Source organism: Hyaena hyaena, unplaced genomic scaffold (genome assembly GCF_003009895.1).
Source record: "Hyaena hyaena isolate Hyena2069 unplaced genomic scaffold, ASM300989v1 scaffold_97, whole genome shotgun sequence".
NCBI lineage: Eukaryota > Metazoa > Chordata > Mammalia > Carnivora > Hyaenidae > Hyaena > Hyaena hyaena.
Window position 1 is genome coordinate 1,202,567 of NW_024080728.1, and position 26,189 is coordinate 1,228,755.

The 26,189-nt window shown below is 40.4% G+C and overlaps 1 protein-coding gene across 2 annotated transcripts in view; it reads left to right on the plus strand.

Annotated features, from left to right (window-relative positions):
- Positions 1–7,846: 7,846 nt before the first annotated feature.
- Positions 7,847–26,189, plus strand: part of VCL (vinculin) — a 109,890-nt gene continuing 91,547 nt past the window's right edge. Inside the window, exon 1 of one of the 2 annotated variants that reach the window (XM_039235230.1) lies at positions 7,847–8,120. In XM_039235230.1, the coding sequence (XP_039091161.1) occupies positions 7,953–8,120 (168 nt within the window). In that variant the 5' untranslated portion in view covers positions 7,847–7,952. The remainder of the gene's footprint in view (positions 8,121–26,189) is intronic. The other variant, XM_039235229.1, reaches the window with a different exon arrangement.

The following is a 26,189-nucleotide window of genomic DNA, read 5'->3' on the forward strand; positions in this document are numbered from 1 at the left end:
TTTAATAGCCTTCTTTGTAGCTTTCTCACACAATGTAGAAGGTTGAAGTGCAATAAAAAAGTGAGAACACTGGAAAAAAGTGAAGCTGAAAATGATTTAAATGCACATTGAATTTTTTAAAAAATTGGTCAAGAAAGGGAAAGATCAGGATCATAAAATAGTTCTATTTTTTATTTTTTGAGGAGTCTTCCTACTGTTTTTCATAATGCCTGTAACAATTTACATTCCCAACAGTGCATAAAAATTCACTTTTCTCCACATCCTCGCCAACACTTGTTATTTTTTGACTTTTTGATAACAACCATCCTAACAGATGTGAAGTGATATCTCAAAGTGGTTTTGATTTGCCTTTCCCTGATGATTAGTGATGCCTTTCCATATACTGTTAGCCTCTTGGATGTCTTCTTTGGGTAATGCAATCCCACTTCTGGGTATATATCCAAAAGACATGAAATCTACATCTTGAAGAGTTATCTGTACTCAGATTTTTAAAAAACAACAATAAAACAGAAAAAGCAAAGAAAGAAGGGTGACTACCAGGGGATGAGATATGGGGGATAGTGAGATAAATGGGGAGATGTTTGCCAAAGGGTACAAACTTTTAGTTACAAGATGAATAAGTTCTAGAGACCTAATGTACAGCATGATGACTATAGTTAATAATAATGTATTGTATACTTCTAAAGGGTAGATCTTAAGTATTCCCACAAGAAAAAATGGTAACTATGTGAATGTGTGAAACAGCTTGATTGTAGTAATCATTTCACAATGCAAATGTATATCAAAACACTACACTGTATATCATATATGTCTGTGTATATATATATGTATATATACATATATATATTTGTGTGTGTATGTGTATGTTTTGTTAATTATACCTCAATAAAGTTATGGGTAACAAAGAAGAAAATGTATATCAAAACACTACACTGTATATCATATATGTCTGTGATATATATATACAGATATATATATATATCACAGATATATATATAGATATAGATATAGATATATATTTGTGTGTGTGTGTGTATGTTTTGTTAATTATACCTCAATAAAGTTATGGGTAACAAAGAAGAAAAGAGAAGAACCTTGTTGTTTTCAAAGCTATGGGGGAAGTGGCTGTGGTTTTGGGTGGGGGTGGAAGGCAGAGCGTGGTGTACATGCAGTGTTTGGGGAAGAAAAGGAAGAAGTACTGATTGAGCCACTGTGTGGTTCTGATGTGGGGACAGTGTGGGGGAAGAGGTTGGTGAGATGGTCTGAATAGAGAAGGTACATCTGTGTGAGTTGGGGGATGAGGCGTGTGTGTGTAAATTGTAGATTTACCCAAGTAGGTATGGAGTATACTAGAGAGTATCAAGAAGGTATAAGCCAATCCTCAGTCACATAACTGACAGAGAGCAGTCCAAAACTAATCAGGAGGAGAGCACAGAAACTAAACTAAATGCAACTAAATATAGAAGACTTAGGTTTTATCTCCAGTTCTCTCCTTGATTAAAATTTTCACATACTGTATTCATACTGACAGTTGCTACTATGTTTCAATTTCCCAGTCTGTGTAATAAAAGAGAGCAGTACTTCTTGTTTTCTACCTAACCTGGAGACTTAGAAGAATCTAAAGCTTCCCCTGCCATGGGGCACTGTGTGAAAGAATTGCCATCATCAAAAACTCTTCCTCTGGGGCTTCAAGATGGCTCAGTTGGTTAAGCGTCTGACTCTTGATTTGGGGTCAGGTCATGATCTCATGATTCATGAGTTCAAGCCCTGTGTCCGGCGCTGAACTAACAGCGTGAAACCTGCTTGGGATTCTCTGTCTCCTTCTCTCTGCCCCTCCCCCACGCTCTCTCAAGATAAATAAATAAACATTAAAAATAAAACTCTTCCTCAATTATTTTTAACTAAGAAATGCTAAATCTTTACGTATCTTACAATGTACCCTATCATTAGTGGCCTTCAGACTAATTATATGGCAGAGTGATATTGAGCCAGCTGCAACCACGAGCAAATGTCACATAATTCTTAACCTCTGTAGGTTATAATCTTGAGGAAATTTACCTTTTCATTCTTATCTTTGAGCCATGTGAGCATTTACTTTAGTCTGATGACACTAGTCCCCCTCATCCAAAGTTTCACTTTTGGGGGTTTCATTACCCACAGTCCACCGTGGCCTGGAAGCAGCTGATCTTCCTTCTGATAAATTTCAGAAGGTCAATAGCAGCCTACATTTCATCACAGTGCCTATGTCATTCACCTCATTTGTCTAATCATGTAGGCATTTTATCATCTTACAGCATCACAAAAAGAAGGTGAATATTGTATAGCAAGATATTTTGAAAGAAAGACCACATTCACAAAATTTTATTATAGTATATTGTAATTATTCTATTTTATTATTAGTTATTGTTGTTAATCTCTTACTGTGCTTTATTTATAAATTAAACTTTATCATAGGAAAAAAAACCAGTGTATATGGGGTTCGATACTATATGCAGTTTCAGGTATCCACTCAGGGTCTTAGAACATACCTCTCCTGTGCATAAGGGTAAACTACTGTCAACTAATCATTGTCCCAGAACATGCTGCCACCTCCAGGTGCTTGCCTAACCAAACATTCTTCCTTTGCGGCTACATTAATTCCACTGTCCCATAAACTCTTTCTTATCCTTAGGCCCTTATCGTGATCTCTTCTTGCTTGGTACAGGACAACGTGGTCTTCACATTATTTGTGACTTAGTTTCTTAGTCTAGTGCAGGCTGTGAATTGACCTCTGTTAATGTGTTTCTCGTGCTGATTATGTGCTAAGCCCTTTCCATTAAAAAAGATCCAAAAGATTATTATCCCTATTTTAGAGATGAGAAAACCGAAGCTTTGTAACTTGCCATGTGTCAAATTGGAACAGGTGGCTAAGTGCCCAGCTATAAATCTGGGGTTCTATTACTATGGAGAAAGAGCAGAACAAATACTGGGGACAGTTAACAGTCTCTGTAATAGGAGAGAAATGTAAAGTGGTAATGTAATAAAAGGGCAATTATGATAAAAGGGCAAGTGTTATGAAGGAAAAAGGATTTGTATAAATTGTTCATGCCAGGGTTTTGTGGTGGGAAGTCATATAGAAAGGACTAGAAGAAATAGACCTTGAAGGTAGCCATATTCTATGGCTATGTAACAAGTTACCTCACACACTCATGTATCATCTCACAATTGTAAAGGCCGGATGTTTGTCCTTCATGGTGTGGCTGGGTTCAGCTCATTATCGTAGTCTGAAATCAAGGTGTCCAATGGACTGAGTTCTCATCTGGGGGCTCTGTGGGAAAATCTGTTTCCAAGATCATTCTCCTTCTCCTTCTCTTTCTCTTTCTCCAGAGAGAGAAAGAGTGTGAGCACATGAGCAGCAGAGGGGCAGAGAGAGAGAGAGAGAGAGAGAGAGATAGAGACAGAGACAGAGAAACAGAGAATCTTAATCTTAAATAGGCTCCACACTGGATGTGGAGGTGGGGCTCAACCCCACAAGCCTGGGATCATGACCTGAGCTGAAGTCAACATTTGGATGCTCAACAAACTGAGCCACCCAGGCATCCCCCAAGATCATTTTACTTGTCAGAATTTAGTTCCTTGTAGCTATGTTTCCCTCTTGTCAACCAGGATCCACTTGTAGTTCCTAGAGGCTACCTGCTTTCCTTGACATGTGGCCTCCTGCATCTTTAATCTAATGAGAGCTTGTTAAATCCTGCCTGTGGTTCTAATTTTTAACTTTCTTGTGACCAACTGACAAAAACTCTTTGCTTTAAAGGGGCTAATATGGGGCACCTGGGTGGATCAGTTGGTTACGCTTCCAACTCTTGATTTTAGCCCAGGTCATGACCTCATGGTTCGTGGGATCCAGCCCCACATCGGGCTCTGCACTGACAGAGCAGAACCTGCTTGGCATTCTCTCTCTCTGCTCCTCCCCTTCTCATGTTCTCTCTCTCAAAATAAATAAATAAACTTAAAAAAAAAAAGGGACTGATGTGATTAGGTCAGACTTACCTGGATAATCTCCCTATTTTAAGGCCAACTGTGCTATATAACATATCCATGGAGATAAAATTCATTACACTTGCAGTTCTGAGGATTATACCAGGCATAGGAAATCTGCATAGATTACCACAGTAGGTAAGGCTTAGACAACCAGATAGAGGGTTTAGTTGGGGAAGAAATGTAGGCAAAAGCTGAAAAGAGAAACTCTACGAGCGATTTTGGAGACCATGAATATGTCTGTTGTGACTGCTCTAATGATAGTAACAGTTCCCTTTTCCTGAGGGTCTTCTAGGTGCTTTACCCAAATTCATCTAATGATCCTTACATCAGCTCGATAAGGGTGGTATTATTCTACTTTTACAAATAAGGAAATTCAGGAGAGAGAAGAAAAGCCACTTGTCAGAGTTCTATCCCAATCAAATGGTGAAGCTGGGATTCTGGCTTGAACTCTAGATGACTCCAACTTTGTGTTCTTTGCACTATTTAACCCACCTTTCTGTCGGTCTGGATAGAAGCAGAAGGCAAGGAGGTTGGCCTGAACACAGACTGTGGAGGGTATTCACGTTAACACAAGTTAAAAGTTGCCATGGAAGATTTTGAATGGTGTACATGAATGTGGGGGAGGAGGTGGACAGGTGTGGACATGGAGTGGATGGAGGTGAGCACATGGCTTGGATGTGCCATGTGGTATTTTAGGGAGGTTAATCTGGTTAGTCTGAAGTAGGCTGGAGTATAAAATTGGAGGCAGGGACGATATATTACAGTTAGAAGTCTATTGCATGATTGAGTCTTTGAATCTTGCTGCTGATTTGCAGGAAATACATGGGCCAGAAGAATGTGTTAAACTTACACTTAAGTATATAATTATTAAAGTGGAGGCAGAGTAAGGATTACAGAAAAAAGATCATATGTAATTCCATTGCCCATATATTACTATTGCTGTGTGAAATAATAAGCAGAGAAAACAGCTTTGGTAGCTATGGTAGACTAGATAATAATTTTATTAGTTTTGAAGAGAGGATCCATGAGGCAAGGGAGTTCCTGCAAGCTGTTTAGTAATTAAGAGTTAGTCATGGTCAGACCTGGGTTACTAGCTGTGTAACTAAGGCCAGGTTCACAGGCCAGGGTGGTTGCACAGGGCCTTGCACTCAGAAGAGCTTCACATTTGAGGTCTAATGCTCAGTTGCTACTGTCTTAATTTTTAACAGTTTTATCTTTGAGGGGCATCTGGGTGGCTCAGTTGATTAAGGGTCTGACTTCAGTTCAGGTCATGATCTCATGATTCGTGAGTTCAAGTTCCATGTTGGTTGTCACTGCCGAGCCTGCTACTGATCGTCTTTCCCCTTTTCTCTCTGCCCCTCCCCTGCTTGTTCTCTCTCTCTCTCTCTCTTAATAATAAATAAATAAATGAACCAATTTTATCTTTGAATTTGTATTTTAGAAATCCAGTGGGACATGGGGCGCCTGGGTGGCTTAGTCGGTTAAGCATCCGACTTTCGCTTAGGTCATGATCTCGCGGTTCGTGGGTTCGAGCCCCGCATCGGGCTCTGTGCTGACTGCCAGCTCAGAGCCTGGAGCCTGTTTCAGTCTGTGACTCCCTCTCTCTCTGACTCTCCCCTGCTCACGCTGTCTCTCTCTCTCCTAGAAATAAATAAAACATTAAAAAAAAAAAAAAAAGAAATCCAGTGGGACAATGGAGCACGCATTGAAGGTTCGGAACCTCAACTTTTGCATGATCTTGTTTCTCACCACCTCCTCTGGATGGGTTTTAGGTTGCCTTCTCCCCCAACCTCTTGGTCCCCTAACCTCACTTCACCTCCCTTTTCCTACTTCTGTCCAGTTACCATAGCTGACTTCTGTTCTGCCTTAGGCAGGATTCCCCCAGGCGTCTCAGGGGGAGGGATTACGGTGACCATTCCCAACTCAAGCAGTCAAAGGCCACAGCATGTTTGACAGCTGTTAGATGGCCATGCGCCTCTTTCCCTCCCCTTGATCCAGTAACTTAGTTGTGGAGGCAGGCCTGTTGGAAGGGAAAATGCCTGGCTTGGTTTCCTTGCCTTTCGCTCGGATCAGTATATCAGTCTAGTGGCTGGCAGGAGGTGGCTCCAGGCAGCTGTCAGTTGCATGGGCCTCCAGGTTCCTGTAGTCATCTCAAAGGTATCTCTCTGATAAGGTAATGTGACATTAAATAGTAAATAAAAATTACCATTACAGGTTGAGAGAGACTCTGCCAGAGAACAAACTTCATATTTTAGCATCTTTAACAGCAGGTTTTCCTGATTTTTGAGCAAGGGGATCCACATTTTCAGTTTGCACTGGGCCCCATGAACTGGGTAGCTGGTCCTATGTGAAACTTTAGATGAATGACAGGGCGTCAGTTTCCTTATCTGTAAAATGGGGGAGAATAAAGTAGTATAAACTGGATATACCTAAATTCGAATAAGGGTTTATACAGTACCTAGAATTTAGAAAGTATAAATAAATGTTAGCTTAAAATAGAGAGATATAGAATTCTCTTACCTATGAGGATATGGCAGTAGTAACAAAACAGTGAAGATATTATGGAAAGGAAAAATGCAGGATTTGGCACCATGCACAGTAGAAATAGGGAATATATGAGACAAAAATAGCTTCAAAAATTGCACAGAACAAAACACATAGTTTAGCCTCTTGGAAAATGTGGAACCTTGAGAAGTATTTTCATTTGACTTGAGGAATATCACCTTCGTGGTATTAGTGGAAGTGTTACCTTGGAATGGGAAAGCTTGGATGAAAGAGAAACCAAGATACATTCACAAGATGTCTTGTACAAAGTGCGCTGTGAGAGGAATAGGTAATTTGGTTGTATCAAAATGTAAAATGTACATACTTTTTCAATTTTACTTCCTTTCTAGGTTTCTGCCCTAGATAGATACACACGTGCACAACACAATAGTGTTCATGCAGAATTGTTTTTTAGTACTGAAAAACAGAATTCAACCTAAATGTCCATTAGTAGGAAATTGGCTATATAAATTGTTTCATGCAATGGAATACCATGCAGCCATTAACAAAGTTTGAAGCAGACCTATATTTATCAATGGTGAAAGATAACCAGGGGATTTTAATTAAGGGGAAAAATATCAAATTCCAGGCAGGAAAATGTTTAATCCCTCTTACTTAGAAAATATATATGTACAAGAAAATGAATACACAAAAGTCTAGAAGGCTATACATTAAACTATTAATTGTGAAAATCTCTGAGGAAGGGAGTGGGTGGTGTGTGTGTGTGTGTGAATGAATGGGACACTTATGTTACATGTGCATTCCTGTTACATTAATGTTTTACCAAAAAAACATTTCCACGTATTACTGAGAGGAAATGTAAAGAGTATTTTGAGCGAACTGTGCGAAGTGAAAAGTTGAGGAGGGGGAGGGGAGACCTATGGATCTCTTGAGATTCCAGAGCCGCCGGAGGTGAGGAGACCCCGCCCCGCTGAGGTGATTCTGCAGAGGGGCGGAGCTCTGCAGAGCCCTGGCGGGAGGCGGCTCCTGGGGGCGGGGCCACTGATTCCAGCCGCACGCTCCGCTCCCACCATGCCCTTATAAGGAGCGCCCCGCGTTAGGGCTCGGGAATCCGGTCGCAATCCCTGCGGCGCAGCCCCAATCCCAGGCCCCTCCCTTGGGAATGGGGGCGGGGCGGGTTCTTGGCGGCGCGGTAGCGGGGGCGGAGCATCTTGAAGCGGGACCAATAGGAGTGGCGGACCCGGTCTGCGCGGTGCAGCCATTGGGCGCGGCGACACGAGGGGGCTGGACGCCCGCGGGGCTGGTTACGCCGAGGGAAGCCCCGACTCCGTAGTTGCTGCTCGCAATCGGTCTCTTTGCCGGTTCCCGGCCCCGCCGTTCCTAATTCTCTGTAGCCAGCGGTTCGCCGCCCCCTGCTCGCCGCCGCGATGCCGGTGTTTCATACGCGCACAATCGAGAGCATCTTGGAGCCGGTGGCGCAGCAGATCTCGCACCTGGTGATCATGCACGAGGAAGGCGAGGTGGACGGCAAAGCCATCCCTGACCTCACCGCGCCGGTGGCCGCTGTGCAGGCGGCAGTCAGCAACCTTGTCCGGGTGAGCGCGCTAGGCCTGGGGTGGGGAGCGGGTTTAGGAGACAGCCCAATGGCTCCCCTTCGCCGGCTCGCTGCCTGTGGCTTTACGCGTGGGTTCTGGAGTCAGAGGGCCATGGGTTCGAATCCCAATTCCCCCACTCTGTGACCTTGAGCGAGCCCCTAAGCTTCTGTGTGCCTCAGTTTCTTCATCCGTAAAATGGGAGCAGTCATAATAGTGCCTGCCTTACGAGTTTGTTGTGAAGATTCACCGAGGTGGTGTTTGTAAAGTGCGTAGCGCAGATTGTGACCCATAGTAGGCGCTCAGTAAAGGATAGTTGTTAGGGTGTCTGATGGCCCCTTTCACTCAGCAGGCTGTCGTCCCTCGCGTTGACAGCCTTGCTCTCAGTTCCTTCTTAGGCCTCCCCAGTCTGGCCTATGTGCTGGCGCGCTCCCCTACGGATTCCCTGCCTTTCCTTCCAGGGAGTCTTCATTTGAGAGGCGTTGTGTTCACCTTTGTAATACTTCTGCCCCTCGCACGGAGACCTGCCTCACCCACCACCCTTCCCCCACGCTCCTCGAGTCGGGCTCTTTTGTCTACTTGTCTTACTGGCCACTCGTCTCTCGGTCTCCTCCTTCCTTCCTAGGCATTTCTACTTCTGTTCACACCTCTGGCACTCTGAAACACCGGGTAGTTTCTTTATATTTCTTTATGCAATAATTCATGACCACGAGTCCCTTTTCCACTTCTGCTTCACCCTGCCGCCTTTCCTTTTATTCTCTCTCGTGGAGATTTCCACCTGGCTTTACCTGCTGTCAAACGGCTTCCTCCCCCTGGGGCCTTTCCAGACTCGGGGGCCCTCCTCCTCGGCCCCTCCTCCGGGCAGGAAGCAAGATGGAGTGCTGGGAGAGGCCTGTGGAATCTGGGATCCGCGGCCCCAGCCGGAGAGAGGCCCTTGCCCGAGAGAAGTACGGGGCGTCTCCTCCCCAAACCACAACTTTGCTGGGTGGCTGAGTGGCCCTGCAGACCTCTGTAGCTCACAGCTGTGACTAATAACAGAGGTGGTTCGTTGGGGAGGCGGAGCTCACTTCTGAAATGGGAAAAGAGGTGCTGTGATCAGTCTCCTAACACTTCCCTAATACCACACTTTCTTTCCCACCCTGGGTGGGTGATTCACTCAGACCCCTGCTGCCTGTAAGGGACAACTTTGGAAAAAGTTCATACTGTTCCCTCACCGAGCTGTGTAAATAGTGTGTGTCAGGGTAGCTGGCAAGTTAGGAGGCAACTGTGGGTCTGGGTGGGGCTTGGTTTACTTGTCTGATTAGAGCACTGTAATGCACTAGTGGCACTTTATCCGCTGAAGGTCTACCTCAGTCTTTAGGGGCCCTTCTCAGGCAGTTCAAGAGACTGATCATTAGGAAAGGGGGTGGGGTGGGGGACTCCACGGACTAAATTCCTCAACTTCCTTCTGTATAGATTTAGTAAGAATCTATTCAGTAGGAATACTGTATTCATTCAGAATATCTAGTTCTACATTGTTCCTGTTCTTTTTATAACTAATTTTAATCTAAGACTCCAGAGTACATTCTTATGTAGTGTTGTCTAACATGGCTGCATTCCAGGCCTCCATTTTTCAACAAATAGGAAACAATGTAAAGAGACAGGGTAATAGTGTCCCTCCATGGAATACTTCAGGAAATGAAATCTTAAAACCACATGTTGCACTTGGAACAGAGCTAGTTTAGTCTAGGGGTTGATATCTGGTTAGGCTATTTAGAGAAAAGTTATTTATGAGCTTCGTTGCTCATGAATTAATAAGAAGTGAATGTCTGCTGCCTAGAGAACATTGTAATAAATTGGTGGTTCTCAGGTTGGGGTGTACATCAGAATCACCACAGGGGTTTTTAGGAATAAAGTCCAGCTCCCATCTCAGATTTAACGGAGGAGCCTTTTGTGGGGGTAGTCTCAAGGCCTTTGTATTTTTCAGAAGCTTTGTAGGTGGTTGTGATATACCCTTAGTTAGGAAACACTGCGAAGAAGTGAGACAAATACAAAAGAAATAAGGACAGTCATGAGATGGAAAAGAACCAAACAGATAGTTACATCCCATTACATACAAAGAAAGGGACTTGAGATTGGTGGGAGATCTGAATTAGCAAAGAGAAAGTTGGGAGGATTGTGCTGATAGTTAAAATGAACAAAGGTACTGGTAAGTCATTTCCAGATTGCAACAAGTAAATTGTCTGGATTAGCTCAAGGAGTAAGTTGGAGAGAAATTAGAGACGAAGTCAGTGTATGACATGTGGGCAGTTTAACAGAAGGTCTTATCGAATAAGATGAACAAAGACCAGGGGCCCCTGGGTAGCTTAGTCTGTTAAGCTTCTGACTTTCGCTTAGGTCATGATCTCGCGGTTCGTGGGTTCGAGCCCCGCGTCGGGCTCTGTGCTGACTGCCAGCTGAGAGCCTGGAGCCTGTTTCAGTCTGTGACTCCCTCTCTCTCTGACCCTCCCCTGCTCACGCTGTCTCTCTCTCTCTCTCCTAGAAATAAATAAAACATTAAAAAAAAATTAAAAAAAAAAGATGAACAAAGACCATGGGAAGAAGGAGTGGATGAGAATTATTTTTGAGGGAGACTATAGGGCTGTGTTCTCTGGAGGCCAGAGGACCTATCAGTTGCTTGGAATTCTCAATGCCAGTTGTGGCCCTTATAGGTGCTACTGAGTTTTGTGATGAATTGTGTACATGTGTCAAGTTCCCAACTAGGTTGTGTCTGGAGAACAGGCCTCGTTTGATATTTTTTTATGTGCTCCCCAGTTCCTACCCTCAACACTGGCGCACAGGATGGCCCAGTAAGTATTGCTAAAGGACAAAAGGAACTATAGGAGGGGAGATAAATTAGAACTTTTAAGTTGGCCGGTCACGAAGAAAATGAGGACCTGGACTTTGGATGTGACAGCAAAAATGGAGAAGGAGTTAACTAGAAATATAGTAGAGGAAGAGTTAGTGAAACTTGATAATAGAGCACGCAGGCTTTGCTAGGAAAAAAGGTTGTGTTACTATAAAATAATGAAACTGATTTTTGAACAACTATTCTGGAATTTATATAATTCAGGTTTCTTTCAGTTACCTTGGGAAGTTCTATCTTTATTCCAGTGCTTCTTTTTGAGAATTTCTTTCAGATTATTTACATGTATGCGTCGATTTTATCTGCACTGGGCATTCCTTAGCCCTACTATTTTATGTATGGTTCTTGAGTCTAAGTGACTTTTGGACATTTCCAAAATTAAAGTTTACCAGATGAAGATGAAATTCTTAATTGTTAAGCATAGTCATTCACTTATCAAATAGGTGTTTATTGAGACTCCCTTTTAATGTCAAAGCAGTAAGTATGATTCTGGGCAGAATAAGTATAATACTAGATTGAAAGTCCCAAGTGACTCTAAGGAAGTGAAGTACTATGGAAGTTCAGAGGAAGATGAGGTTAATTTTGATGGGAGAATTGGGAAGGCTTCGAGGAGGATGTAGCATTTGAGACAGATGGAATTTGAACATTTAAACAGGTGGTAAGAAAAGCATTCTCAGTGGAAAGAATGACCCAAACAAAGGCATAGAGTATTGAGAATCTGGGGACCAAGTTTTGACTTCGGGCAAATGGTGACTACTTTTGGAGGGGCAAGGCTCATTTGTAGTCGTAATTTCAAGTATATTTGTTAAACAAGGGTAGTCTGGTCACTTTTTCTACATATCTTATTGCAACTGAGTTATCATTTTTACTTAGGGCTGTAGAATGGGAGTATTTATTTGCATGTCCTTTTTGCATCTCAGTATCCTGAAGAGGATTCACATACCATACAATTCCCCCATTTAAAGTGTACAATTAAGGTGTTTTTTAAATATATTGACATAGTATACAATTGTCACTACAGTCTAATTTGACAAAGTTTCTGTCCCCTCAAAAAGAAACCTTGTACCCATTAGCAGTCACTCATTCTCTCTTATCCCCTACCCTTTCAGGCCTCTGCAACCACCAGTCTCCTTTCTGTCTCTGATTTTGCCTATTCTGGACATTTCTTCTTCTTCTTCTTCTTCTTCTTCTTCTTCTTCTTCTTCTTCTTCTTAATGTTTTATTTATTTCTGAGATAGAGACAGCGTGAGGGGAGGAGGGTCAGAGAGAGGGAGATACAGAATCCGAAACAGGCTCCAGGCTCTGAGCTAGCTGTCAGCACAGAGCCCGATGCGGGGCCCAAACCCACAAACCGTGAGATCATGACCTGAGCTGAAGTCAGATGCTTAACTGACTGAGCCACCCAGGCGCCCCTGGACATTTCTTCTTAATGGAATCATAAAATATGTGGTCTTTTGTGTCTGACTTCTTTCATTTTGCATAACGTTTTCAAGGTTCATCTGTAGTGTAGCAAAGTATATATCAAAACTTCATTCCTTTTTGTAGCTGAATAATACTCCATTGTATGGAATAAGGCCATTTCAAACACAGAGAGTGATTCTAATGTAATAATAAAACAAAACAAAGAAGGGGTGCTAAGGCAAAGAAGGGTGGGAAATGAAAAATAGAGGAGGGGTAAGAATTTCCAAGGGTGGGATTCAATGAGCAGTGTGAAAAAGTCAGAAGTCTTAGAATGCCATGGCATATAAATTTTTCTTTTTTTTCCTTTGAAGTGGCCCGTAGAAATCTGTCAGTCTTTGTGATCATATGGTCATGGTAGTTTTATTAATAGGGCTTCAGAAACTTTACCTTCTCCATTGCATCTGAGGGCGTGTGCTGTAATTCCTCCTTGGGTTCATGAAATATTTATTTTGGGAAATTTTGTGGCCTTGACTTTTATGAGCCTCACCCATATATTATACCCTGTTGAGACCAGCTCTGGTACAAATAGCAGCATTGTCTTTACTTTAAACTGATATATGGGAAAGGCTGTTCTGCTCTTAAAAAGAGATCAGTAATTAATTTTGTCATTTGTAAATTATCATTGCCATCTGAAATTATTTTTGCTCTAATTTTTTTTTGGTTGATGTTAGGTTTATTTCAGTTAAAATAAATAACAGGGGTGTCTGGTTGGCTTAGTTGGAAGAGCATGCACCTCTTGATTTCGGGGTTTTGAGTTTGAGTCCCATGTTAGGTGTAGCGATTACTTAAAAAATAACAATGGTGGTAGGGCTGTGGGTGATTTTTTTTCTTAATATTTTTCTATATTTTCCAGTTTTTAAAATGAGCATATAATTCCTATATTAAGGAAAAAAATAATAAAGTGAATAATAGTTATATAATCCTTATATTCCTTATATTATATAGTTAATAAAATATTTTTAATGTTTATTTTTGAAAGAGAGTGAGTAGGGGGGTGGCAGAGAGAGAGAGAGACAGCGGCTCCCAAGTGGTCTCTGCGCTGACAGCAGAGAGCCCAATGTGGGGCTCGAACTCACTAACCATGAGATCATGACCTGAGCTGAAGTTGGATGCTTAACCAACTGAGCCACCCAGGGGCCCCAATAAAATACTTTCATATGCAGTATTATATTAATCTATTAAGGTAGGTATTGTAATGATCCCAGTTTTACAGATGAGGATATTATATAGATCAGAGAAATTAAGTAACCTGTCCACAGTGGCTCAGCGAGTTAGTAGTAGAGCTTGAACCCAAACGGCTTTTCTTTCTCTGTATCCTTTAGGCTTTCTCTACTCCACCTTTCAGTGTCCACTTAGAGCAAAGTTGTTAAATATCAGTGGACGTTTTGCACCTAGAATCTGAAGCAACAAGAATGCTGTTAGTCATAGAGTTTCCATTTATCCTGGGTCTGGCAAGATTATCTGTTTAAAGCCTGTCTTTGGCATGGCCTACATGACGGGCCTATATGAAAAGAATGATGTGAAAGTAAGGTTCTGTTTCACAGTAACATTTGATTTTGTAGCATTTCTTAAAAAAAAAGAGTAGATCTAGATCAGCACAGAAGTACTTAAGCCTGCAAAACAGATAAGGGCTGTTTATAGTATATATGCCTGCTCAGATTGAAAGCCTATTACAACTAATAGTATTTAAAGTAGTTTTGTAGGATTTCTCTATTTAAATAGTATTTGAGGTAGGTTTGTGGATCCTTTGAGGAATTATTAACTTTTGTTTGAAAAATGAAGGGGCTCCTAGTGGCCAGTCAGTTAAGTGACTGACTCTTGATTTTGGCTCAGGTCATGATCTCATGGTTCATGAGTCTGTGCTGTGCATGGAGCCTGCTTAAGATTCTCTCTTTCCCTCTATCGCTCATTCTCTCTCGCACTCTCTCCCTCTCTCTCTCTCTGAAAAAAGAAAAAAAAAGAAAGAAGAAAAATGAAAATCTGTGGATCAAAAGAGATAAATGAATGGGATAGATTGTGAACTTTGTTCCAATAATACTTAACATTTACTCATGATTGAGAGAACTGGACAGTTTTGAAGATTATGATATTTCTACAACTATGGTTTTAATTGTAATAGATCTCCAATATAAATATTTGTTTATGTATCTATGTAGTAGAAAGTTGGGCTTTTTTTTTTTTTTTTCTTAGTTTGCTTATTTTGAGGGAAAGAGAGAACATGTGCGGGTTGGGCGGGGGGGTCGGTGTGCAGAGGGAGAGAGAGAATCCTAAGCAGGCTCCACTCTGTCAGCGCAGAATCCCATGCAGGGCACCATCTCACGAACCAGGAGATCGCTTAACTGACTGAGCCACCCAGGTGCCCTGAAAGTTGGGTTTTTCTAAAGCTGTTTTATAAATAGCACTGATAAAACTCTTAAGTGTACAGAATAAACATTAAAGTCCTATGGTACTACTAGCCACAGTGTCTTAAGTTGGCTCCTTCTGTTATAGTCCAGGAATAAGGGCAGCATTAAGGCAACTACCTTTAATGGGATGGGAATTATTTGGATTTTAATATTTCTTGTATATTTGTTTTAAAAAAGTAGTTTCACCATTTTATATAGCTATTTAGTTATTGGCCATTTATATACATATAAAATGGTTATGGTTCATATGTATCACAACAGAGAGGGTCATTATTCCTGGTCTTTTACTTCAGTTCAGCATGGCATGTGTATACCTCCTGTGACCTTCACCATACTTGGTCATTGTTTGTTTTCTCCACTAGGTTGTAGGTTCCCCAATGGCAGGGACCATGTCTGTTGTGTTCATTACTTTATTTCCAGGGTCAGGCTGTGACCATAGGTGTGCAATATAATTTATTTTTTTTTACTAAATGAACATATACATAGCATTTATTTTTTATGTGAAAAATATTGTAATAAAAATTTTGTGCAATGTATGTTTTCATCCCCAGCTTTCAAACATCTGATGTAGCCAAATTTGAACAGTCTCAGTGAATTTATAGTGGGCTTTGTCTGAAACATGTAGAATATGTATAAGAGGAAGGAATGAATGGCTAGCTGCCCATTGGTTGAGATAACAAAAGTGTTCAGGCTATTTTGGGTTGTGGTTCTCTCTTTCAGAGTCATTTAAACTACGCAGGCCACTTATTAACTTCATAATGTGAGAATATGTTCCTAACTGAAAATGGCATTGAGATCTTGTATTCTTTTTAAATTGCAAATGTCTTTTTAAAATTTAACAGTTTAGACCAGGTGTTGATGCATTATTTGGAGCCCCGCTGGTTACAGCATAGTAGCATACTCTGAGTCATGAGTTCCTCTGTCTTTTCTGTCTACTTCAAACCAATCTGTTGTTCCCTGGATATAAACACAAACTAAACTACGTATAGATGCATCAGTTCTTATTGTTTTTCACCATTAAAACAAACAAACAAACAAACAAACCCAACCCCTTTAATTCACTTTCCTGTTTAAGAATTTGCAAGGAAAGGGGCACCTGGGTGGCTCAGTTGGTTAAGTGTCCGACTTTGGCTCAGAGCATGATCTCGCAGTTCATGGGTTCGAGCCCTCCATCAGGCTCTGTGCTGACAGCTCAGAATCTGGAGCTTACTTTACATTCTGTGTCTTCCTCTCTCTCTGCCCATCTCCCACTCATGATCTATCTCTCAAAAATAAATAAATGTTAAAAAATTAAAGAAGAAAAAGAACTTGCAAGAAAAAAAAAAAAGAATTTGCAAAGAAAAGTGAGGAGACCCAATCTGATACAATATCCTGACTTTGTCATGTGCTGTCAAAGAGTCTTGATGTACTTAGCTAACTGCTTGTTTCAGTAAGTGTGGAATGAGATGACTTTAAAATAATGGGCTAGATCCTGAAAGAACTAATCTTGACATACTTATTAAAGATATAGGGGCTTTAGTCTGATTAAATGAACAATATGTGCAGACAAAGATAGGTAGGGTATGATAGAGTAATGGATAAAAGGGGACTTGTATAATTAGACTTAGGAAGTTGGGGATTTGTTACCTTCTTTCCAGTTACTTGGTAGATTTTATGTCCTTTATGTCCTTATGTACTGGGTCATCAGTCTGATGATTGATTTGTGGTTCCCTGCCCCACTTAGGGTATTTGCCTTTTAGACTGTTGGTTTCTGGAGGGCAAGGATGTGGCTATATTCGTGATATTTCCGGTGTTCTTATTCTAGTCCCTTGCTTATGGTATTCCTTCTATAAGTGTGTTGTGCTTTGATAGTTCCTATCCCAGCTAGTCATTCTAATGAGGATAGCTCACTATCTTTTGCCTCCCTTGGAAGGCATGGTGATTCTCTTTTCTTGCCTTCAAATGTTGCTATATACAAATGGCTGTGTAACAGAGAGAAACAAAGATTCATAAATGACATTGTAGTGTGTTGTTATGTGTTTGGACTTTTAGATTTCAAAAAATTTTACTTCTACCAGAAGTCAGCTTATTGGATTGGGATGAGTGTGGGATTTTTGTGTGTCTAGAGGGTGAGGGGTAGTGAATCTTAGAACTAAAAATGTTTTACAAATATTGTAAGTTGCAGAAAATAGAATCTTTGGCCCTTAGAGAATTTCCCACTGATAAGATTTCCAGTTGAATGACTTTTAAGAGGCAAGTGGCTGAATTTCATTGCAGCTGGCCACAATCCAAGTAAAAGTCATTCCTTCTTTTGAAATAAGTTTAACTTATTCCCACAAGTAAGCTTTCTGTGATGAAAGAGAAATAACACATTTGTTCTTAAGAGTTGAGAGGTGAGAGACCTCTATTATCTAGCTCCCTATATTTTAAGCCTTCTTTCTTTATCCAACCCATCTCTGAAGAATTGGCTCATCTTTTATCTGTAAGGTAGACAACGTGTTTTTATTCATACAGTTAAAGTGGATAAGGATATATGAATGGGGACATGAATCTTGCACAGAAAAAAAATCAAGACTACAAACACTTAAGTATCTTATCCCTACAGCTCTTCTCCCCAAATAGCAAAATTATTTATCAGACCCTTGCTATGCACCTTGCTAGGTGTTCTGAATGAAAGTAGGATATATAAGACATGGTCTCTGGCTTCAAATTGTTAAAACACAGATGGAATTTCTAATCTTAGAAAAGATTTATCTTATCCATGTCCTTTCCACCAGTGAAATCGTTTGCAGAATTTAAGTTATCCATTTTAAGGGGTTGTGTGCTAATATTGTAAATGCTTTATTCCTTGGAGCCACGGAGAAAAATATGAGTGGACCAGCAGCAGAGTAGCAGGTGGTAGGTCCCATAATGAGGAAAAGACCTTTGAACATTGGCCTCAGCTGCTGTCTTCTTGTGGCACTCCAGACACTGGGTTTTCATTTCCTCCAAAGCACAGTGCTCTTCCACTGCTTGGACTACTTTTCAGTGCTTCTTTATTTGGACAATTTCTACCGATCCTCAACTTCCAAATTACATGTCAGTGTTTTAGGGACACCCTCCCTGACTTTATCTCCACAACTAAGTTAGGTCTGTCTGTCATATGATTTCAATACTTTTTTCCTTGTTTTGCTTATCACAATTGTAAATAATTATCTGTGTGATTATTACTTGCTTAACATCTTTCTCTCCACTTGAGCCTTAAGGAGCAAATACTGGTTCTACCGTGTTTGCCCCTGAATTTTCAGCACCCATCAGAGTGCTTTGGCACCTAGTAGAGTCTTGAAGAATACTTGTGGAATGAACAAATGGGGAGAGCATTTGCTGCTTCCCTACCAAAACTGTTTTTATACTTTTTTGGAAAAATATATATTATGCTGTGGGTGAACCTTGGTGAAATTTCCTAACTTTGCCAGTTAGGAAGGTAGCTGTAAATTGTTGCTTAGCACAGGGCATTGCATGTATTAGGACCATCCAATTCCTGTTTCCTGAATGAATAAATTTCAGGCATAAAGTCCTGGGGTGCAGATGGGAATAATTCTGCCCAACACAGGAAGATGTAGAATTTGTAAGTGTAAGTAAAAATATAACATGGATTTGGAATTCTCTGTTAGTTTTAATGCTTTGCAAATAAACAGAATAGACAACTCTGGCAAATTGGTTCTAGTATTAGTTAGCAAATACCAAAGTCAGACTTTAGATAAAGATACAAGGTAAATCAGCATACAAACATGACAGAAATCTTGGAAGGCAGTAGAGTGTAATAGTTAAGAGTAAAGACTCCAGAGCTAAACTCCTTGGTTCAAATCCCGCTATTGATTGATACCTCTGAGGTATGTAAATTGGGGAAATTATTTAATCTCTATTTCTCATGGTCTTCCTCTGTAAAACAAAGCTAATAGTACTACCTGACTTATTGTGTGTTATTGTGAGGATTAATGAGTTCATAAAAATGTTTAGAACTATGCCTATCATCTAGTTAAGAGCTCAGTGAATATTAGATATATTAAGATATTTTCCATGATTTTTAAGTCATATTTTAAACGTTAGTCTAATGAAAAGGCAGTGTTGATTCTTTTCTTTAATGTCTAAGCATAACTTCTAACTTTTGCTTAACAAGGCAAAGTGCCAGTGGCAGCTTTCAGTAGAATTCCATATGTTGTGGAATATACAGTTTTACCAACTGTGGGGAAAATATCACTCACAGTTTAGGTGCCTGAGCTTTTGATTGCCATTTCCTCATGATTGAATCAAACATCTAAATTTTTGATTGATAACTCCTTTGGAGCAATAGTAAAGGGAAAAGTATCTCTTTCTCTCTCTCTGTATGATATATATATTTCCCTCCAATTTAGAATTAAGAAATGGGGCTTACGATTTGAAATTTTATCCCAAGCATTCATTGTCCCATTTTCTAGAAAAGAAAAAAATTGATGGGATAGGCCACTCAGTAATATAAATAAGATGGGATCAGCCTTCCAGGTAGAGTTGAGAAGTATAATGCGTTTGTAAAATGGAATTCATTTTATTCTGGAACAGCCAAATTAATGTAACAAATATATAATGGCTACACACTGTGTTAGGTACTGGATGGGCTTAGTATCTCTTATCTGAAAGGAGGGATAGAATCTCTTTCAGATGTCCTATCAACATGGGGTTAATAGAGTCAAAGAACGTGGTGGTCACACTACTAGTTTAGAAGGTATATGTATTATTTCTAGTCTTATGGTGGTTTTCTGGAAATTTTTTAACATATGTATTTAACACCAAAGTCTTAAATTAGTTAGCATCTTTACTGTCTTCCTGAGTAATATAAAGATTGTAAAATACTTCTGGTTCTGTTATCCCTTTACTTATGGTTGTCTAAAATTTTGTTTCTGTCTTCTTTCTTCATCCCTAAGTTAGATTGTACTGTTGTCTTATACTGTTGCCTTTCCCCCCCATTTACCCATGTTCACTAATTTTTTTGAAATCTAAGAGATATGATGAACAGAACTTCCTTCTACGTATATTTCTCTACTTCCTGAAGTTCACCCTACACTAGTATTTTTTTTTAATGTTTATTTATTTTTATTTGTGTGTGTGTGTGTGAAAAAGAGAGAGAGAGAGAAAGAGAGAGAGAGAAAATACACAAGTGGGTGAGGGGCAGAGAGAGAGAATCCAAAGCAGGCTCCAGGCTCTGAGCTATCAGCACAGAGCCTGATGTAGGGCTTGAACTCATGAACTGTGAGATCATGACCTGAGCTGAAGTCGGACACTCAACCAAATGAGCCACCCAGGCGCCCTTATGCTAGTGTCTTTAATGGGGTCTTTGGGCAGTACACATTCTAAGTTTTTATTTTTCTGAAAATGCCTTTCTTTTGTTTTCTTTTTTGAAAGATAATTTCATTAGATATACTAATCAGGGCTTGATAGTAATTTTTTTTCTAGTTTTTGAAAATATTATTCCAGTGTTTCCGTGTTCACATCAGCCAGTTGTTTATTTAAAAAAATTTTTTTTAATGCTTGTTTATTTCTTGAGCGAGAGGGAGAGAGAGAGAGAGAGACACACACACACACACATAGTGTGAGCAGGGAAAGGGCAGAGAGAGAGGGAGACACAGAATCTGAAGCAGGCTCCAGGCTCTGTCTGAGCTGTCAGCCCAGAGCCTAACACGGGGCTCGAACTCTCAAGCCATGAGATTGTGACCTCAGCCAAAGTTGGATGCTTAACCAACTGAGCCACCCAGGCGCCCCCCCAGCCAATTGTTTTGTTGTGGGTTATGACTTTTTTCCCAGCGTTTTTAAAGACCTTATTTATCTTTCTTGAGATTTTTTTGGGGGCTCCCTGATTTTTGAGGATTGATTTCTTTTATCAATCCTAGAGAATTCTTAGCCATTCTCTTTTTGAATTTTTACCTTTTTCCTCATTATATTCTCTCCCTTGGGAACTCTAGTTAGAAAAATGTACTTTCTCAGTCAGTCCTTCATATCTCTTAATAGTTTATGTTTTATATTTGGTAATTTCTTCAGTTCTTCAAGTTTGCTAATTCTCATGCAGCTCTTCCTAATATGTCATTTAACCCATCTACTGAGTTTTTAATTTAAATGACAGTATTTTTTACTTCTAGAATTCTATTTGTATCTTTTTCAAAATCGGCTTGTCAGTTTTGATAGTCTCTTGTTCTTTCATCAGATCTTTTTTCTTTTTTCTTTATAAATTAAAAAAAAATGTTTTATTTCTGAGAGAGAGAGGGAGAGAGACAGAGACAGAGAGAGAGACAGCTTGAGCAGGGGAGGGTCAGAGAGAGAGGGAGATACAGAATCTGAAACAGGCTCCAGGCTCTGAGCTAGCTGTCAGCACAGAGCCTGACGCAGGGCTCAAACCCACGAACCGTGAGATCATGACCTGAGCTTAACTGACTGAGCCACGCAGGTGCCCCTCATCAGACCTTTTAAAAAAGATTATATTCTCTTTTTTTTTCCAGCTTGATAAAAAACATCTTGGAGTATAGAAGTTATAAGAGCTTATTAATACCAGGATGAGAATAGAAAGGTACTTTTGGAATCTGAAGGAACTCCAGGATAATATTACTGTCTTGAGACTGTGGAAGTCTCTGATTCTTTTCTTTCTTTTTTAAAAAAATTTTTGTTTTTTATTGCAGGAAGATACATGTAACATAAAAGTTACCATTTTAGGGGCCCCTGGGTGGCTCAGTTGAGCATCTGACTCTTGATTTTGGCTCAGGTTATGATCCCAGGATTGTGGGATTGAGCTCTGCGTAGGGCTCTGTGCTGAGTATGGAGCCTGCTTGGGATTCTCTCTCTCTCCCATTGCCCCTCTCACCCCCTCCTTGCACAGTCTCTTCAAAAAATAAAAAATAATTAAAAAGTTGTCATTTTAACCATTTTAAGTGTACAGTTCTATGACATTCACGTCCATTCAAGTCCATTCACATTGTTGTGTTACCATCATCACCTTCTACCTCTAGAACATTTTCATCGTCCCCAGCTGAAATGCTGTATCCGTTAAACACTAACTTCCCATTTCTCACTCCCCTGAGTTCCTGACAACTAGAATTCTACTTTCTGTCTCTTTGAGTTTGATTTCTCTAGGCAATTCATATAAGTAGAATCACTTAGTATTTGTCCTTTGGTGACTGGCTTATTTTACTTAGCATAACATCTTTAAGGTTCATCCATGTAGCGTATGTTAGAATTCCCTTCCTTTTTAGGGTTGAATAATATTCCTTTCCATGTATATACTACATTTTGTTTATCTGTTCACCCATTGATGGCCATGTAGTTTCCTCCCTTTTGGCCCGTGTGAATAGTGCTGCTATGTCATCTTTGTTGCCTTCTGAGGTCTGGACTTTGTCCCTGAGGGATTGAAGCTTCTGATGGACTCGGGTAGGACTGTGAACCCAGCCATGTTTGCCAGGGAGCAAACATGTAATCGAATCAGGCCAAAGGCCCTTTTGTGGAATATGGCAGGAAGACAGGAGGGGAAGTTCATTCTAGCTCAGAGAGCCAGTATTTGAAGCACAGAGAAGTTTGCCAGCCAGAGAAAAATGGGAAAGTCTTCTCTGCAAATGCATAGATACAAGAGTATGAATGTGCAGTTAGGGGGTGGGGAAGCTTTAGTAATGAGACTACCAAGGTAGATTGTGCTAGTTTGGGAAGGGACTTATATGCCATATTAACCAATAAAAACTCTCCCCAACTTTAATTTTTGAGTAAGTAAAAAATACACCTATTTTGACACTTTAAATGTTTGGCAGGGGATTTATTAAACCGTCTCTCTCCCACCCTAGAACTCCAGCCACGGAAACCAGTAGGTTCCTCCTCATAGGAAACCAATGGACACAGGAAACCCAATGTCTTGGGTATGCTTCTGGAGATAGTTTATACATATTCAGGCAATATGTGTTCCCCTTTTATATAAATGGTGACCTATCATTACTGTCCTGTTCCTCGATTTTTTTTTCCTTGAAATGCTTTGAGAACATTTCTTAATACATATTGAGCCTTTTGACAGTTACATAGTAATCCATTGATGACTGTAAGTAACATAGTTTACGTAACTAGGCCCTTATGGAGGGACCTTAGGTTATTTGTGATCTTTCGCTATGTCAGACTGTAACCATGAATGACACAGTTAAGTCATTTTATGCCTGTGCAAGTACATTTATAGGATCATTTCTATAATATCTATAGGTAGATACTGTACTGATGAATCAGTTGTATTTGCAGCACTGCAGTTTTCTCTCCATCAGAGGAAGAAGAAATAGATATAAATTTCAAGTCACAGTCAGCAGAGTGATTTTAAAATTCTTAGCGCAATGATATATCTATGGATGCCAGATGAATACTCTTTCCTAATTTGAGAAGGCTACTGAAAAGTCCCTGGGGAACAAGGAGCCATAAATAAATAAACATCATCTCTAAAACTGTCGTATCTATTGCGTCTCTAACACCAAAACATGAATGCTACATTTTACCTACATATTCTAGGAAGCTCTTATCTTTGGACCGGAAGCTCCAACTTGGGCTGTTTGTTCTAGAGTTTCCATAAACAGGCAAATTCCTCAGTTAGTCTCCTGTAGTCATATACCAATGGCACTGAGGAATGGGAATGCAAAATCCCCTTCTTCCCCCTTCTTATCCAGAAATTGACCCCTTTTATTTACGTTTGTCAGATAAACCTTTTCTTTGTTTCAAGTAGTGTCCTGTTGCTCTTTCCTTCCATATCTTTTTTCTTCTCCTTCCTCAAAGCTACCAGTCTAGATTAGACTTTAATAATGGCCCTTCTTGGGGTGCCTGGGTGGCTCAGTCGGTTAAGTGTCCAACTCTGGCTCCGGTCATGAGCTCATCGTTGGTGGGTTTGAGCCCCGCATCGGGCTCTGTGCTGACAGCTTGGAGCCTGGAGCCTGCTTTGGATTCTGTGTCTCCCTCTCTCTCTCTACCACCCCTGCTCATGTTCTGTCTCTCAAAAATGAGTCAGCGTTAAAAAATAATAATAATAAATTAAAAATAATGTCACTTTTTAATACTAGTCTCTCACTCCCATCCTTTACTGCCAATTTACTTGTTGGTAAATCTAAGTACAATTCTGATCTTAACAGTTTTCTTGCTCAGAAGTCTGTACCTCTTCCCATTGTCTTCTAAATTAATCTAAACTCCTTATTTTCGCTCTTGAGGACTATCACACTTCACCCCCCTTTTATTTCTCTGTGGAGTAGAGAAGTCGGCAAACTATAGCCTGTGGGCCAAAATTTGTACTGCCCAGGAGCTGAAATAGTGTTTATATTTTTAAATGTTTGAAAAAAAATCAGAAGACTCCACGATGCGTGAAGTTATATAAAATTGAAGCTTCTGTATCCATAATCCATAAATACAGCTTTATTGGAATAGCTCTGCCCACTCATTAACATACTTTCTGTGACTGCTTTCACCTTACAGCAGTGTTGAGAAGTTGTGACAGAGGCCATATGGTCCATAAAGCCAAAAATGTGTACTATTTGGCCCTTTATAGAAAATGTTTGCCAACCCTTGACCCAAAGTCTTAGATTTATAAAGTTGGGAATAGATCTCAAAGATATTCTAATCCAATTCCTTTTTTTTTTTTTTAAAGCTACATGCCCAGTGTAGAGCTCAAACTCACAACCCCAAGATCAAGAGTCGCATGCTTCACTGAATGAGTCAGTCAGATAGCCCCAACTTTCTCATTTTAAAAATGAAAAAATGGGGGCATCCGGGTGGCTCAGTTTGTTGAGGGTCCAACTCTTGATTCGGCTCAGGTCATGATCTCACAGTTCGCAGGATTAAGCCCTGTGCTATCAGCACAGAGCCTGCTTGGGATCTCTCCTCTCTGCCCCTTCCCTGCTTGTGCCTGCTGTCTCTCAAAATAAATAAACTTAATAAATAAATAAAAATGGGAAAATGTATTCTCAGACATGATCAATAGGGTCTCTGAGGCAGGTACCTTTGACAATGGAAAAGCCAAAATCAGAATCCACTGCTGGTCCTACCCCAGAATAGTGCCCCTCCCTCAAAGCCTGCTCTAGCCCCATGAGACTGCTTGGCATTTCATGAACACATTCCAGTCCTTCTCAGCTCTGTTTCTTTGCATAAGCTCCATTTCCTTCCATCTCAGTTGCCTTCTTCCCTCCAGAAATTTTATCCATGCTTTAAGGCTCATCTCAAGTACTGAAGACTGCCCTAATCTCAACAGCTGGTTGCACTTTCTGTCCACCTACCCCCATTAGTGATAAGTTCTACCTCCCTGTTGGCCTCCACAGCAGGCATTTATGTAATTCTGATCTATTCCAGTCCATAAAGTGCCTAACTACATCTTTGTGTCACTTGCACATTACCTTACACATAGAATTCCTAGGACATAATTTAAAGAATAAATTAACTAAGGGGCGCTGGGCGGCTCAGTTGGTTAAGCATCCGACTTTGGCTCACAGTTCCTGAGTTTGAGCCCCACATTGGGCTCTGTGCTGACAGCTCAGAGCCTAGAGCCTGCTTCAGATTCTGTGTTTCCGTCTCTCTCTGCCCTTCCCTCCTCTCTCTTTGTCTCTCTGTCTGTCTCTGTCTTTCTTAAAGAATTAAGAAAAAAGAATAAATTAAAAACATGAAGATACAAGAGATGCCTTCAACATCTCTAGTTTATGTCTATTAAAAAAAGGGGTGCTTGGGTGGCTCGGTTGGTTAAGTGTCCAACTCTTGATTTGGCTCAGATCATGAGCTGACCATTGTGAGACTGAGCCTGAGTTGGGCTCCACGCCCAGCATCCTTAAGATTCTCTCTTACCCTTTCCCTCTGACCCTACCCCACTTGTGCTAGTGCTCTCTTTCTTTCTCTCTCAAAAAAAAAAAAAAAAAGAAGAAGAAAATACAGCACCACTGAATAATATTTTTGATGGTATTAGCAATATAGAAGAATCTACCTAGTAGTCGATGAAGTATGTATACCCTAGGGAGAACTTGGATTTGTTCCAAGAAGGATCACCTAATTATGTGATTGTTATTTAAGACTTGAGTATATTTATTGATTACTAGGCTTAGAGAAACTTGCCCGCTAAGGTATGAATTCACACTTTAAATTTGAATTCAACAGTGATAACCTTATACATTCTTTATCTCCAGGGATTCTCTGCTGTTATATCTTCCATGTAAATTCAATTTGGGAAGGTTTCCATTTACGAACCAAACATAGGCTTATGTTGTTCTGTAATGAATCATTGGGAGTGAACTTGATATTTAGTGATGACTGAAGATAAAAGGATTGTAGTTTAGTGTATAGGTGTTTTGCCAGCAT